The sequence below is a fragment of the Ranitomeya imitator genome, chromosome 6 (assembly GCF_032444005.1).
Source record: "Ranitomeya imitator isolate aRanImi1 chromosome 6, aRanImi1.pri, whole genome shotgun sequence".
Classification (NCBI taxonomy): domain Eukaryota; kingdom Metazoa; phylum Chordata; class Amphibia; order Anura; family Dendrobatidae; genus Ranitomeya; species Ranitomeya imitator.
The window spans coordinates 308,893,047-308,907,629 of NC_091287.1; the positions used below are offsets into that span (position 1 = coordinate 308,893,047).

General features: G+C 47.9%; 1 protein-coding gene across 7 annotated transcripts in view; it reads left to right on the top strand.

The window, feature by feature from the left end:
• The window catches only part of ACD (ACD shelterin complex subunit and telomerase recruitment factor), a 108,073-nt gene that overhangs the window by 49,126 nt on the left and 44,364 nt on the right, over positions 1-14,583 (top strand). For 6 of the 7 annotated variants that reach the window (XM_069730727.1, XM_069730731.1, XM_069730728.1 and 3 more), the window contains 2 exons: positions 2,134-2,196; positions 13,840-13,965. In XM_069730727.1, coding sequence (XP_069586828.1) covers positions 2,134-2,196; positions 13,840-13,965 — 189 coding nt within the window. The remainder of the gene's footprint in view (positions 1-2,133; positions 2,197-13,839; positions 13,966-14,583) is intronic. The other variant, XM_069730729.1, reaches the window with a different exon arrangement.

Genomic DNA, 14,583 nt, shown 5'->3' on the forward strand with positions numbered 1-14,583 from the left:
TTCGCCACAGCTGAATGATTTACATCTATTAGCCAGCATAAGTAAATGTGGGGGTTCCCTGGTTGCTAGGGAATTCCCATGTACTTATGCTGGCTAACCGATGTAAATCATTCAGCTGTGGCGAAGAAAACTAAATCTCCGAGCACTAAAAAATACTCGGAGGACCCCCGAGCGTGCTCGGGAAATCTCGAGTAACGAGTATATTCGCTCATCACTACTAAGAACCCTTTGAGCTTCAGCCTTTCTTGCTTTTTTGCCTGAGCTTCCTCCTCAGAAAGTACTTGCTAGTGTTTGGACTCCATCGTTATTCAACGAATAGGGTTGTAAACAAAAATATTGGCAGTTTTTTTTTCATTATATTGCAGTATTAACTGATAAAAAGATGTATTTATTGTTCAATAAATTCTCTGTAAACCCCTTTTGTTTCTCTTAAAGTGTGTAGTATTTCTTTTCATTGGTTTGTTGGTGCAGACTTTCTAGGTCGGATGTTATTTATGGCACCGAAGTCAGCGCATGTGCACTGCAATATATTCTATGTAGACCACTTTTTTTTTATTCTGTATTATTTATGTTGGGTTGTTGGTGCCGGAGTTTGTGGGGTCTTAGATATATCTTCCTCCCCTTCCTGCTTTCCTCACTTTTATTTAGAATTTTCAGTGTTTATTTTTTTTCACAGCATTTTTTTCTTCCCTTGTCAATAAAATGGAACCTGTCCTGCAAAACAAAAAAAAAAGGCCTTTTACTATACCTCCCCTACAGGACGTCCTGATGGGCGTCGCTTGTCTTGGTCTGGCACCTCCTCTTCTTGTGATGCCGTCCTCCTCTGCTTCATGTGGATGACGCCTCGTACGCCATCCACACAGTCTCCCCAATCTCTCTCCTAAACAGGCGCACTTCTTTCTGCCCTGCTGAGGTCAGATCAAAAGTATTGGCACTCTCTGGCCTTTCGCCACGCATGCTCAGAACAGTACTTTATCCTATGTATTCCACTGGACAGGAGTACGTATAAGTCATACATACCCTCCGTTCCCGACTCCGAAATCGGTGAATCCCCGCAGCAAACAGTGACTGCGGACTAATCTATTTGGACTGAACAACCCTTTGTCTCTTTTTATGAAATCCAAAATATATACCCTACTTCCATCTCCAGAAATTTGCCGGAGGCCGTCTAAAGGTTGTTCTGTCATAATATTGTCAATTATTATTTTATGGGACTATCTAATTTGGAAACCTTTCAACCTTCCCCAATCTTTTGATTCATCCAACTCTTATGTTTTCAACTTTTTATTTTTGCCTCTAAACCGGTTTTTTTTTTTTTTGTCTTGAATACTGTTGTATTCTGTATGACTATTCTATTTGACCAGGATATTATATCTAGGTCATTAATATAGTTGTTGGGGCTATACACCACCATTCTGCTAGTTCCCCTTACTTATTCATGCACTAATGTGAAGAATTGTTAAAGTATTTTGGTGGTATCTGCTTATAATAAACAATGCTTTTAATATACATTTTGAATTAAAGGAGTTGTATCTTCAGGAATGCATCGGTTCCAGCCCCCTGCTTCGCGGTGTGGTTGGCTTGAGTGTGGGAGGGGCTACGCGCTCATGAAGATCAATTGTTTGGACTGAGGAATGGTCACACTGCTGGTCCAAACTGTGCTCTCTCTGGATGCTAGCAGAGTTGGCTTTTCATCAGAAGCTTGGGAGAAGGGCAGAAGGATTGATTATGGCCGGGTATAGCAATCCAGCCAGCTTCGGGCTGTATAGCATAAAGCCTGTGCATGTCGTGTTCCTTGCCTAGCTAACCGACCAGGCTTGGAATGCAGGACATAACCTGGGTAAAGACCTGTTCACCACAAAATAAAAATTCCTCTATCCTTGAGAACGGAGAGGATTTTTAATAACAAGTTACGGTAATTGCAAAGAAAAAAAGTTACTTGTTTTTCCCAATTTATATATTTGAGACAACCCCTTTTAAAGCTCTTTCTATATAATATTTTATGGATTTTTTTTTTTTCGATTTAGTTGGTATCTTATTGAGCAATTAGTACCATAAGGGCCAAATCTCCTATATATGTTATCATATTATTGAAGTCTTGGTGCTCAAATAACAAATGTTCCTTTTCCTCAGAGTGCAGGTCTGAAGATCCGTGCACCAGTGAACCTGCGGACTCTTCTGAAAGAGATAATTCTTGTAAGTGTCTACTGTCCAAGGACTCTAATATTCAAATTTAGTGTTTGTCTCTTGGGCTGTGTGCACAGTAAGGTAATTAGAGTGTTTATTGACAATGGTCACAATTACATAGCAGGTCTCTTAATAAACTCTTAACATTAGATATATTCTTGTCTGCATGCCACTAGACTTTTTAGCAAGCATGCATGTACCTGGGCCTAGGTCACATTAGGATGGCTAGAGGAAAAATAAAATACAGGCCTCACTGGCCTCCATCAATAACATTTTCATTGTTTATTAAGAGTTTAAAATGTTTTCTTATTCAAATAGTTTTTGCGTTTTTTTTTTTTTTGTAATACATGGGGCCTAATTTTTATTTTCATACTCAACTCATTATGAGCATGGAAATGTATGTTTGGTCATAAAGTGTGAAAAAAAGGACTACTGAAGCATAAATTCTGAAATTTGTTTTCCCTCTACGAAACATTTATACATGTATGTGCTGCACGCTTTTTTTTTTTTATTTTTTTTGTTTTTGTGAGCCGGGTTAGTAAATGATTTGCATTGACAGTGGCTGTTTTTGTTTTTTTTTGTTTTTTTTTATTTATCTTCCTGGTTTTTGCTTTTAATTTATTTCACACGTTGTGTCTCCCATAAGGTCATAAAAGACCTTTTTGGTGGGCATTTCATCATTTAAATACTTAAATTTTTTGTGTTTTTACTTGTAACTGCAGCTGGTATAATAGCCTCAATTCAGTCTCCTGGCTGCAGAACTGACTGTTTTTTCTAGGACTCCATCCCTTCATCTTGCGATCACAAGACCGCTGTGTTAGGAGTAGAAAGCGTCGTCAGTGCTACCTAATTACTGTATACATATCACTTATTCAGCACTGTGTATACAGCGATGGAGAAGGCAGAAATGGTTGGAGAAGGCAGAAATGGTAAAAAAACGTCTCTGCCTTCTGTATGGGGAGTCTGGCTGTGTCTGACAGAGAGCTCCCCACTTCCACAGCTGTACAATCTTCTGTAGCTGCTATACTATGCAGTGACGTTTTAGAACATCACTGCAGAGTATAATGCAGACCGCCTGGACCGTTAGTTTATTGGCCATTCAGAAGTATGATAGTAAATATTGGGAAACGTGAATTTCTTTATCGCCTCTCATTGGGGGACACAGGAACCATGGGGTGTATGCTGCTGCCACTAGGAGGCTGACACTATGCAAATAAAAAAATTAGCTCCTCCTCTGCAGTGTACACCCCACCGACTGGCATTAAACTCTTCAGTTTAGCTTAGTGTCAGTAGGAGGTGGACACGGGTCTTTCATTAGACCCTTATCTACCTCAATGTGCGTCGTTTCTTTTCAGGTTTTCTTCCAGAGGGATACAGGGTGAGCAGTCACACCTGTAGTCCCACAATACGGACTATGAGTACGGCGTGTACTGCCACCCCGTATCCTCATAGATCCCTCTCCAGGACCAAGATCCTAGCACAGAAGCGTGCTCAGAAGTCCGGTCCTGGCTCCGTCCCCCACCCACTCGCCTACCAGAGCCTGTCGGTCGGAGGAGACGAGGACGTCCATCACAGCTCCGTGGACGTCTCATTCCCCTCAGGTTAGTAACGGCGTGGGATGTTTAGGTGAGTATTTCCCCCTGGCGGGCTCTCCATTCCCCCGGGATCTTTTCCCCAGATGTCCCCCGGTCCTCCCTCATGGCGTTTGTTTGGGGGGATCCCAGGGACAGCCACGGGGGCTGTGGCTCATTTTCCTCCTGGGCTCTCCTTCATTGGCGGCCGCACAGCCACGGTGTCTCCCTTGTGGAGTCTCGGCCTGGCGGGCTGCCGCGCCGCTCCCCCTTGCGGTCTCGCTTCTCGGCGGCCGCGGTGTGTCCTGTGTCTGCACGGCGTCCTTGGCAGGGTGCCGTGCCGCTTGCTTTCTGCGGCGCTCCGACGCCGCCACTCTCCAGCGGCGCTCCGGCGCCGCTATTCTCAGGCGGCGCTCCGGCGCCGCGATTCTCTGGCGACGCTCCGGCGCCGCGATTCTCCGGCGCCGCGATTTTCCGGCGGCACCGGCCTCTAGTTTGGGTCCCGGCTTCTGCCGGGGCCTGCCTCTGGCGCCGCGGCCCCGCCGGTTCCGTTCGGACAGCCTTGGCGGACTGCCGCTCTTCTCGGACTCTGCGGCGCGCTGCTCCGGCGCCGCGGTTCCCTTCTCCGGCGGCGCCGGTCTCTAATTTAGGTCCCGGCTTACGCCGGGGCCTACTTCCGGTTTCTCGGCTCCCCACTTCCGGTTCTGCGGGCGGGCTTCTTTCCCGCCCGACATACTGCGCCCTGCCCACCGGCGCCTCTGCGTCTGGCTCCACCCCCTTCCTCGTGGGTCCCTCGGCCGGTGTGCACCGCTTCTCACAGCAGCAGCACTCGCATCTTCTGTGGCTCAGCATCGCAGAATCAGCACCTCAGGGAAGTTCTCCGCCGAGGACAAGTGGGACATCTTCCAGGACCGGGTCCGTGAGTAGCTGCACTGCAGACTGACACACCCCTCTGCCCACTGTCCCCTAACCCACTGGCATCTTCAGGGTCCCTAAAAATGTCTACCTCTAAAGGGGGCCGCTCTCGTCCCCCTACCTCTTCATCTTCTGCCTTAGTCACGTACTTTGCATGTTCGTCCTGTAACAGCAAACTTCCCTCAGGTCAGTCCTCCCCGCTGTGTCAGTCCTGCAGCAACCCGATTGTTCCCACCGCCCAGGATCCCCCGGCTGTTCCGCCCGAGAGTGATCCCCCCATCCCAGGCTGGGCCGCTTCTCTGTCACAATCGGTGGCCGATTTAACACGGGTGTCTCAAACCCTGGTGTCCGCGCTGGATCGGTTACCCCTGCAGACCCCTGCAGTGGCCAGCGGGTCGCAGGAACCGCCGCCCGAGCCCTCCTTGATTAGCCACAAAAGGTCCAGACAGCAACGTCGGTCTGAGTCCTCTTCGCGTTCCATCTCGCCGCACGGCCCTCCCCCGCGGTTGGTGTCGCACCGTTCCTCCTCCCCTGAGTCAGGCGAGGCTTTATCTGATGCGCCCTCAGAGGAGATGTCGGAGTTGGATCCTAGCCAAATCGCCACCATGAGTGAGTCGGTCCAGAACCTCATTCGGGCTATAAACCAAACCTGCGGCATTAAGGATCCCTCTACGGAACCCGCAGATCAGGCGGTTTCGTTTAGACGGGCCAAACCACCTTCAAGATTTTTTGCCCCTCATCCTGAATTCGAGGAAATCCTGACCAGAGAGAGAGAGAATCCGACCAGACGTTTTCAGAGGGGAAAACGCCTGGGGGTGTTATATCCTTTTTCACCAGATCTTACCGCCAATTGGACGGTCTCTCCCTCGGTGGATCCACCTGTGTCCAGGCTGTCCACCAACACGGTGCTCCCACTGTCCGGCGGAGCGTCTCTGAAGGATTCTAACGACAGAGTTATAGAATCCTTCGCAAAATCTGCCTTCGAAGCGGCTTCAGCAGCGCTATGCCCGGCCTTTGCTTCCACTTGGGCCTCAAAATCCATCTCAAAATGGGCCAAGGATCTGCGGCGAGGTATCCTGGACGGGGCTCCTCCCGCGCAATTAGCGGAACTTGCCAACCAGATTTCCCACGCTGGTGAATACCTGGTTTCCGCCTCCCTGGATGTCGCGTCTTGTGCGGCTCAGGCTTCCAGCAATGCCGTTGCCATTCGCCGGACCGTTTGGCTCAAGGCCTGGCAGGCGGACTTGTCCTCCAAAAAGTCCCTCACTAGTCTGCCCTTCCAGGGCTCTCGTCTCTTTGGTTCCCAGCTGGACCAGATCATTAAGGACGCCACTGGGGGCACAAGTTCCCTTCTCCCCCAGGCTAAACCTCGTCGCCCTCCTCCTAGACGGCAGTTTCGCTCGTTCCGGCCTTTTCGTCGCTTCGCTGCGTCAAACTCCTTTTCCCAGCAGCAACAGAGGCCACAGGCACGTCAAGAGAAGAAGGCGGTGTCCTTCAGGCCCACTCCGTCCTGGCGTCCTCGCTATTCCCAGGGTAGATCGTCCAGGCCCAGGACTGGAAGATCCACTTCCGCATGACTCTCGGCAAGACTCCAGCCCAACTCCCAGGTTGGGGGGCCGTCTTCTCCGTTTCAGGGACGTCTGGATTTCCGCAGTAGAGGATGCATGGGTCAGGGAAGTTGTGTCTTCGGGATACAAAATAGAGTTCGCCTCCCGACCCAGAGATCGTTTCTTCCAATCTCGTCCTCCAAAGGATCCCGCTTTGGTTCCGGGCTTCTTCGCAGCCATCGCTTCTCTGCTCAAATCCGGGGTAATCGTTCCCGTCCCAGAAAAGGAACGGTACACGGGTTTCTACTCGAACCTCTTTGTGGTACCGAAAAAAGACGGCAAGGTTCGTCCCATTCTGGACCTCAAATTGTTGAACAGGAGGGTTCGCCTGAGACACTTCAGGATGGAATCCCTTCGTTCAGTAATTGCTTCCATGGAGGCTCAGGAATTTCTATGCTCTATAGATATCCAGGACGCCTACCTACATGTTCCAATATTTCCCGGACATCACCGTTTCCTGCGCTTCGCAGTGCAACAAGATCATTTTCAGTTCGTCGCCCTGCCGTTCGGTCTCGCAACCGCGCCAAGGGTGTTCACGAAAATCATGGCGGCGCTGATGGCCATTTTGAGAGTCAGAGGCTTGGTTCTGTTTCCATACCTCGACGACATCCTCATCAAGGCTCCGTCCTTTGCTCAGGCCCACGAAAGCTTGTCCATTGTTCTCGACACCTTATCCCGTTTCGGATGGCTGGTCAACCGGAAGAAGTCCTGCCTTATTCCTTCTCAGCGCATCATCTTTCTGGGCATGCTCTTCGACACTCATCTGTCCAGAGTCTTCCTTCCCAAGGACAAGAGATCCACCCTTTGTCGGGACATTCTCTTGCTCCAGGGTCCTCGGCCTCCCTCCCTCCGATCGGCCATGAAGGTTCTGGGGAGGATGGTAGCTACCTTGGAAGCGATTCCCTTCGCCCAATTCCATTCTCGACCCCTTCAGCAAGCCATTCTGTCTCAGTGGGACAGGTCGGTCTTCTCCCTGGATCGGCCGATCAGACTCTCCTTTCGGGTCAAGCGGTCTCTCAACTGGTGGCTGACGTCTCCTCTCATCTCCCAGGGCAGGTCCTTCCTTCCGGTTCACTGGCAGGTGGTGACAACGGATGCCAGCCTGATCGGCTGGGGTGCGGTTTTTCGCCACCTGACGGTTCAGGGCCGTTGGTCGCTGCAGGAGTCCGCGCTGCCGATCAACGTCCTCGAAATTCGGGCCATCTTTCTGTCCCTCCGCCATTGGGAAAGGATTCTCAGGGGCCTTCCAGTCCGGATCCAGACGGACAATGCCACGGCTGTGGCATATGTCAACCATCAGGGGGGGACTCGGAGCTCCTTGGCCCTTGCCGAGGTGTCCAAGATCCTCCTTTGGGCAGAGGCAACGGTTCCGGTGATATCCGCGGTGCATATCCCCGGCGTAGAAAACTGGGCCGCCGACTTCCTCAGCCGCGAGGGTCTCGCGGCGGGGGAATGGTCCCTGCATCCGGAGGTCTTCCATCAGATTTGTCTTCGATGGGGAACTCCGGATGTGGATCTCACGGCGTCTCGGATCAACAGGAAGGTTCCACAATTCGTCTCCAGGTCACGCGATCCTCTCGCAGTGGGCGTCGATGCTCTGGCCATTCCTTGGTCACAGTTCGAGATGCCCTATCTGTTCCCACCCCTTCCATTACTTCCCAAACTGTTGAAGAAGATCAAAGCGGAAGGGGTGCCGGTCATCCTGATCGCCCCGGATTGGCCCAGGAGAGCTTGGTTCGCGGAGCTCGTCAACCTTCTCGCGGACGCTCCCTGGTGCCTTCCAGACAGGCCCGATCTGCTGTCCCAGGGTCCGATCTGCCACCCGAATTCTCGGTCGCTCAGTTTAACGGCGTGGCTGTTGAGACCGCGGTTCTAAGAGCGTCCGGCCTTTCGGACCGCGTCATTCACACCATGATTCAGGCTCGGAAGCCTTCGTCTTCCAGGATCTACTACCGCACCTGGAAGGCCTACTTCCGTTGGTGCGAGTCCAACCGCGTGCCGCCTATGGTTTTTTCCCTGCCTTCTCTTTTGGCCTTCCTTCAGGCAGGACTGGATTCGGGCCTGGCTCTTAGTTCCCTGAAGGGTCAGGTCTCTGCGCTTTCCATCCTCTTTCAGAAGACCTTGGCCTCTCGGCCACAGGTTAAGACCTTCTTTCAGGGGGTAGCCCACGCCGTCCCGCCGTACAGGGCCCCTGTGGAGGCATGGGACCTAAACCTGGTACTGGACGTTTTGAAGGTTTCTCCCTTTGAACCTCTTAGGGAGATTCCTCTATCAGTTTTATCTTGGAAGGTGGCCTTTCTTGTGGCCATCACGTCCATTCGCCGCGTTTCCGAGCTGGCGGCACTGTCTTGCCGCCCTCCGTTTTTGGTCATTCACCAGGACAAGGTGGTCTTCCGACCTCCACCTTCTTTTCTTCCTAAGGTGGTTTCCACCTTCCACCTCAACGAGGACATCGTTCTACCTTCCTTTTGTCCAGCTCCGACTCATCCTCTGGAGCGATCGTTGAACAAGCTGGACCTAGTCAGGGCAGTGAGGATTTATCTGGATAGAACATCCTCTTTCCGGAAGACGGATTCATTTTTCGTCATTCCTGATGGCACGCGCAGAGGCCAGCCGGCTTCTAAAGCGACTATTGCTCGCTGGATCAGAACGGCAATTTTGGAGGCTTACCGGGTCAAGAACAGAGTGCCCCCTCCTGGGATTAAGGCTCACTCTACCCGGGCAGTCGGCGCCTCCTGGGCGGTGCACCACAGGGCTTCCGCCCTACAGCTTTGCAAAGCGGCAACTTGGTCTTCCATCCACACGTTCGCCAAATTTTACAAGGTCCATACCTACGCATCGGCGGACGCCAGCCTAGGCAGAAGGATCCTGCAGGCGGCAGTGGTGAGTCCTCTGACCTGATGGAAGTCTGTTTTTTCCCGCCCTTGGGACTGCTTTGGGACGTCCCATGGTTCCTGTGTCCCCCAATGAGAGGCGATAAAGAAAACAGGATTTTTGGTTGCTTACCGTAAAATCTGTTTCTTGAAGCCTCCATTGGGGGACACAGCACCCTCCCAATGTTTTTGTTATATGTTCTCTGACTGTTCTCACGTTTACAGTTCTCAAGTTTGTGGTTATGGTTTTTCAACCTTGTTCTTTCTCCTACTGCTTTCTCACTAACTGAAGAGTTTAATGCCAGTCGGTGGGGTGTACACTGCAGAGGAGGAGCTAATTTTTTTATTTGCATAGTGTCAGCCTCCTAGTGGCAGCAGCATACACCCCATGGTTCCTGTGTCCCCCAATGGAGGCTTCAAGAAACAGATTTTACGGTAAGCAACCAAAAATCCTGTTTTTCAATGGTGTTTCCATTTAAAGGGAATCTGTCACCTAATTTTTCGGATATAAGCTGCTGCCACCGCTATTAGGGGCTTATCTACAGCATTCTATAATGCTGTAGATAAGCCCCCAATGTAACCTGAAAGATAAGAAATCAAGTTCGATTATACTCACCCAGGGGCGGTCGGGGTCCGATGGGCGTCGCAGGTCCGGGTCCGGCGCCTCCCATCTTCATACGATGACGTCCTCTTCCTTGCTTCTGTCGCGGCTCGGGCGCAGGCGTACTGATTTGCCCTGTTGAGCGCAGAGTAAAGCACTGCAGTGCGCAGGCGCCGGACATCTCTGATCTTTCCTGGCGCCTGCGCGCTGCAGTACTTTGCTCTGCCCTCAACAGGGCAGCGAATTACGCCTGCACAGGAGCTGCGACAGAAGCAAGGAAGAGTGAACCAAAAAAGAAAAAGACACTGCATAAATGTGTGCACACCTATGTATCAAAAGAATAACAACTTTATTATAAGACACACAGCAATACAAAATATAAAACCATTAAAAACATGTCCCATAAGGATCAAAAAACACAAACACACCATACTACTTGAGTGATAATATATCTACAAGCCACAGCCCAAGGTTTTTGAGAAATGCTCATACATAAATATGCGTAGATACAAATACACAGCACAGGGCTGCACAGGGCAGCGATACGCGTGGGATTGTCCCACACCTTCTTCTTGTTTGCACACAGATTCGCCAGCATTGGGGTCCTTTTGATGGCAGCCACAAGACATGTTATTATCTTTTTGACTCCCCTTTCATTCTTGTGAGGTGGTTGCACAGCTCTGTTTACACCTTTTGGGCTGTGCTATTTTTCTGCCATGACTGCTGCTTCTTTATTTTGTGGCTGTGATTTTGTGCACACATTTTCAGTGGCATGTCCTTCTGTGCCTCTATGCTGATCTAGCCTATATATTTTTTTGGCCTTTTGCTTTCCCTGTTAGGGACATATAACATTAGCAATAGGGTATTTTTTCGCCTATTACAGTGCCTACAAATAGTATTCAACCCCCTGCAGATTTAGCAGGTTTAATAAGATGCAAATAAGTTAGAGCCTTCAAACTTCAAACAAGAGCAGGATTTATTAACAGATGCATAAATCTTACAAACCAAAAAGTTTTGTTGCTCAGTTAAATTTTTATAAATTTTAAACATAAAAGTGTGGGTCAATTATTATTCAACCCCTAGGTTTAATATTTTGTGGAATAACCTTTGTTTGCAATTACAGCTAATAATCGTCTTTTATAAGACCTGATCAGGCCGGCACAGGTCTCTGGAGTTATCTTGGCCCACTCCTCCATGCAGATCTTCTCCAAGTTATCTAGGTTCTTTGGGTGTCTCATGTGGACTTTAATCTTGAGCTCCTTCCACAAGTTTTCAATTGGGTTAAGGTCAGGAGACTGACTAGGTCACTGCAATACCTTGATTTTTTGCCTCTTGAACCAGGCCTTGGTTTTCTTGGCTGTGTGCTTTGGGTCGTTGTCTTATTGGAAGATGAAATGACGACCCATCTTAAGATCCTTGATGGAGGAGCGGAGGTTCTTGGCCAAAATCTCCAGGTAGGCCGTGCTATCCATCCTCCCATGGATGTGGACCAGATGGCCAGGCCCCTTGGCTGAGAAACAGCCCCACAGCATGATGCTGCCACCACCATGCTTGACTGTAGGGATGGTATTCTTGGGGTCGTATGCAGTGCCATCCAGTCTCCAAACGTCACGTGTGTGGTTGGCACCAAAGATCTCGATCTTGGTCTCATCAGACCAGAGAACCTTGAACCAGTCAGTCTCAGAGTCCTCCAAGTGATCATGAGCAAACTGTAGACGAGCCTTGACATGACGCTTTGAACGTAAAGGTACCTTACGGGCTCATCTGGAACGGAGACCATTGCAGTGGAGTACGTTACTTATGGTATTGACTGAAACCAATGTCCCCACTGCCATGAGATCTTCCCGGAGCTCCTTCCTTGTTGTCCTTGGGTTAGCTTTGACTCTTCGGACAAGCCTGGCCTCGGCACGGGAGGAAACTTTCAAAGGCTGTCCAGGCCGTGGAAGGCTAACAGTAGTTCCATAAGCCTTCCACTTCCGGATGATGCTCCCAAGAGTGGAGACAGGTAGGCCCAACTCCTTGGAAAGGGTTTTGTACCCCTTGCCAGCCTTGTGACCCTCCACGATCTTGTCTCTGATGGCCCTGGAATGCTCCTTTGTCTTTCCCATGTTGACCATGTTTGAGTGCTGTTCACAAGTTTGGGGAGGGTCTTAAATAGTCAGAAAAGGCTGGAAAAAGAGATAATTAATCCAAACATGTGAAGCTCATTGTTCTTTGTGCCTGAACTACTTCTTAATACTTTAGGGGAACCAAACAGAATTCTGGTGGGTTGAGGGGTTGAATAATAAATGACCCTCTGAAAAGACTTTTCACAATTTAAAAAAATAAATAAACAAAGAAATAACATTCTTTTTTGCTGCAGTGCATTTCACACTTCCAGGCTGATCTACAGTCCAAATGTCACAATGCCAAGTTAATTCCAAATGTGTAAACCTGCTAAATCTGCAGGGGGTTGAATACTACTTGTAGGCACTGTATATATTTCATTTGGCTGTGTTTGGCTTATGTTTTGATAACTTTGGGGACGCCCAGCTGTTATCAGGATCTGTGTGGTTACATACATATTGACTCATGTTACAAGTGCTCGGCCTGTATATATTTATGTTTAAACACCACAAAGAAATGAAGTATACTACCTCAGATTAATCCATAAAACCATCATTTTATTTCAAATGTTTAAAAACAACAAACTATAGTTCAGACAGTAAAGATATAAATACAGAGATATCTGAATATAAGGAAAGGGTGCACCACAACACCCACTATCACATCAAAGGAGAGATGGAGGACATGAATTCTAAAGAGGATGCTAGTCAGTCCCTGTACAAACTTATTGGAATCTAAAGTGCCAGTGCTCAAAATCCCTCAGGGCATTTACAGACTACTATTAATGCTGCATACAAATATCAGGGGAGACTCCCAAGATCTAGTGACCCATCGTCCCCATATGTGCAGCTAAACTCCTCCACATGTCACAATCTTACCCTTCTCCGTCTCCATAGATGATAAAACACGCCCCAACGCGCGTTTCGCCCTCGGCTTCTATATATTTATGTTTGTATTTGTAGCTACGCATATTTATGTATGAGCATTTCTCAAAAACCTTGGGCTGTGGCTTGTAGATATATTATCACTCAGGTAGTATGGTGTGTTTGTTTTTTTTTATCCTTATGGGACATGTATTTAATGGTTTTATATTTTGTATTGCTGTATGTCTTATAATAAAGTTGTTATTCTTTTGATACATAGGTGTGCACACATTTATGCAGTGTCTTTTTCTTTTTTGGTTCAGTATTTACATTTCCTATGCATTGTGTAGCACCCTATTAGTTACATTTATATATTGGTTGTGCTCCCAACATATATCTTTATTCAGAAGCAAGGAAGAGGACGGCATCACATGAAGATGGGAGGCGACGCTCATCGGACCCGGAGTGCCCCTGGGAGAGCATAATCTAACTTGTTTTTCTCATCTTTCAGGTTACATGGGGGGCTTATCTGCAGCATTGCAGAATGCTGTAGATAAGCCCCTAATGGCGGTGGCCGCAGCTTAATATCTGAAAAATGAGGTGACAGATTCCCTTTAAGTATGTGCCATACAGTGTGTTCCAGATTTACAAGTCATTTTATGTATTTAGGTATGATTTGGTGTTGAATAGTGATATGGGACTAATGTACAGGGCTTTTCATATATACTTTTTGCTTGTGCAGTAGAGATTTGTTTGTCTTGTGCTTTTAAAAAAACACTGTGCAGAATACCAAACCCCAGGGATCCTTTTATTCACTTTGGGATCGGCATAGTTATAAACAGAATTTATTTATTTTTCTGTATCTAAGTAACTAGTGGACTTGCAGGTAGCCAAACATGTGCAGTGCATAATAATTTATTTTGGGAAAATGGTATTTTTTCAGTATCAGTCTACTGTTCTCAGTGCTCACAGGCACTTTAAAATAGGTGAAGTTTTCAGCGCTTCAATACCTTTACCAACCAAAACTCAAGACGTGTCTCTAAATTTGCTATGTGTGCCCTTTTTAAGTTTTGTCAGCTAATTTCTGTTCTTCCGTCATTGATCACATTATTCCAGCACAACCATACAGTACAGCGCCTTCTACACCTTATGAGGAATTTGTAGAAGAAGGGCCAATCAGTCAATCTCAAAATCCCTGGAACAAGCTCCAGTCCCTCTGTGTCAGCATTGCTACGAGTTCTGGTGAGTATGATAGTGTGAGAAAATCCCTTAATGAAATAAAAGTCCAGAAGAAACCATAGTGTTTTTAATAAGTGAGATATATATTAGTGGTAAGCACCGTACAATAAAATATGGCAGATATGACACTAATTAGGGGACAGCAATGTCATTATTTGTAGCTAAAACACTAAAAGGAAATACCGTATATACTCGAGTATAAGCCGACCCCCCCTAATTTTGCCACAAAAAACTGGGAAAACTTATTGACTCGAGTATAAGCCTAGGGTAGGAAATGCAGCAGCTACCGGTGAATTTCAAAAATTAAAAATAGATGCTCCATACCATTGATTATTGCCCCATAGATGCTCCATATAAAGCTGTGCCACATATAATGCTCCATATCGTTGATTATTGCCCCATAGATGCTCCATATAAAACTGTGCCATATATAATGCTCTATACCGTTCATTATGGCCCCATAGATGCTCCATATAAAGCTGTACCACAAATAATGCTCTGCACCGTTCATTATGGCCCCATAGATGCTCCATATAAAACTGTGCCACATATAATGCTCTGCACCGTTCATTATGGCCCCATAGATGCTCCTTATAAAGCTGTGCCATTATATAATGTTCT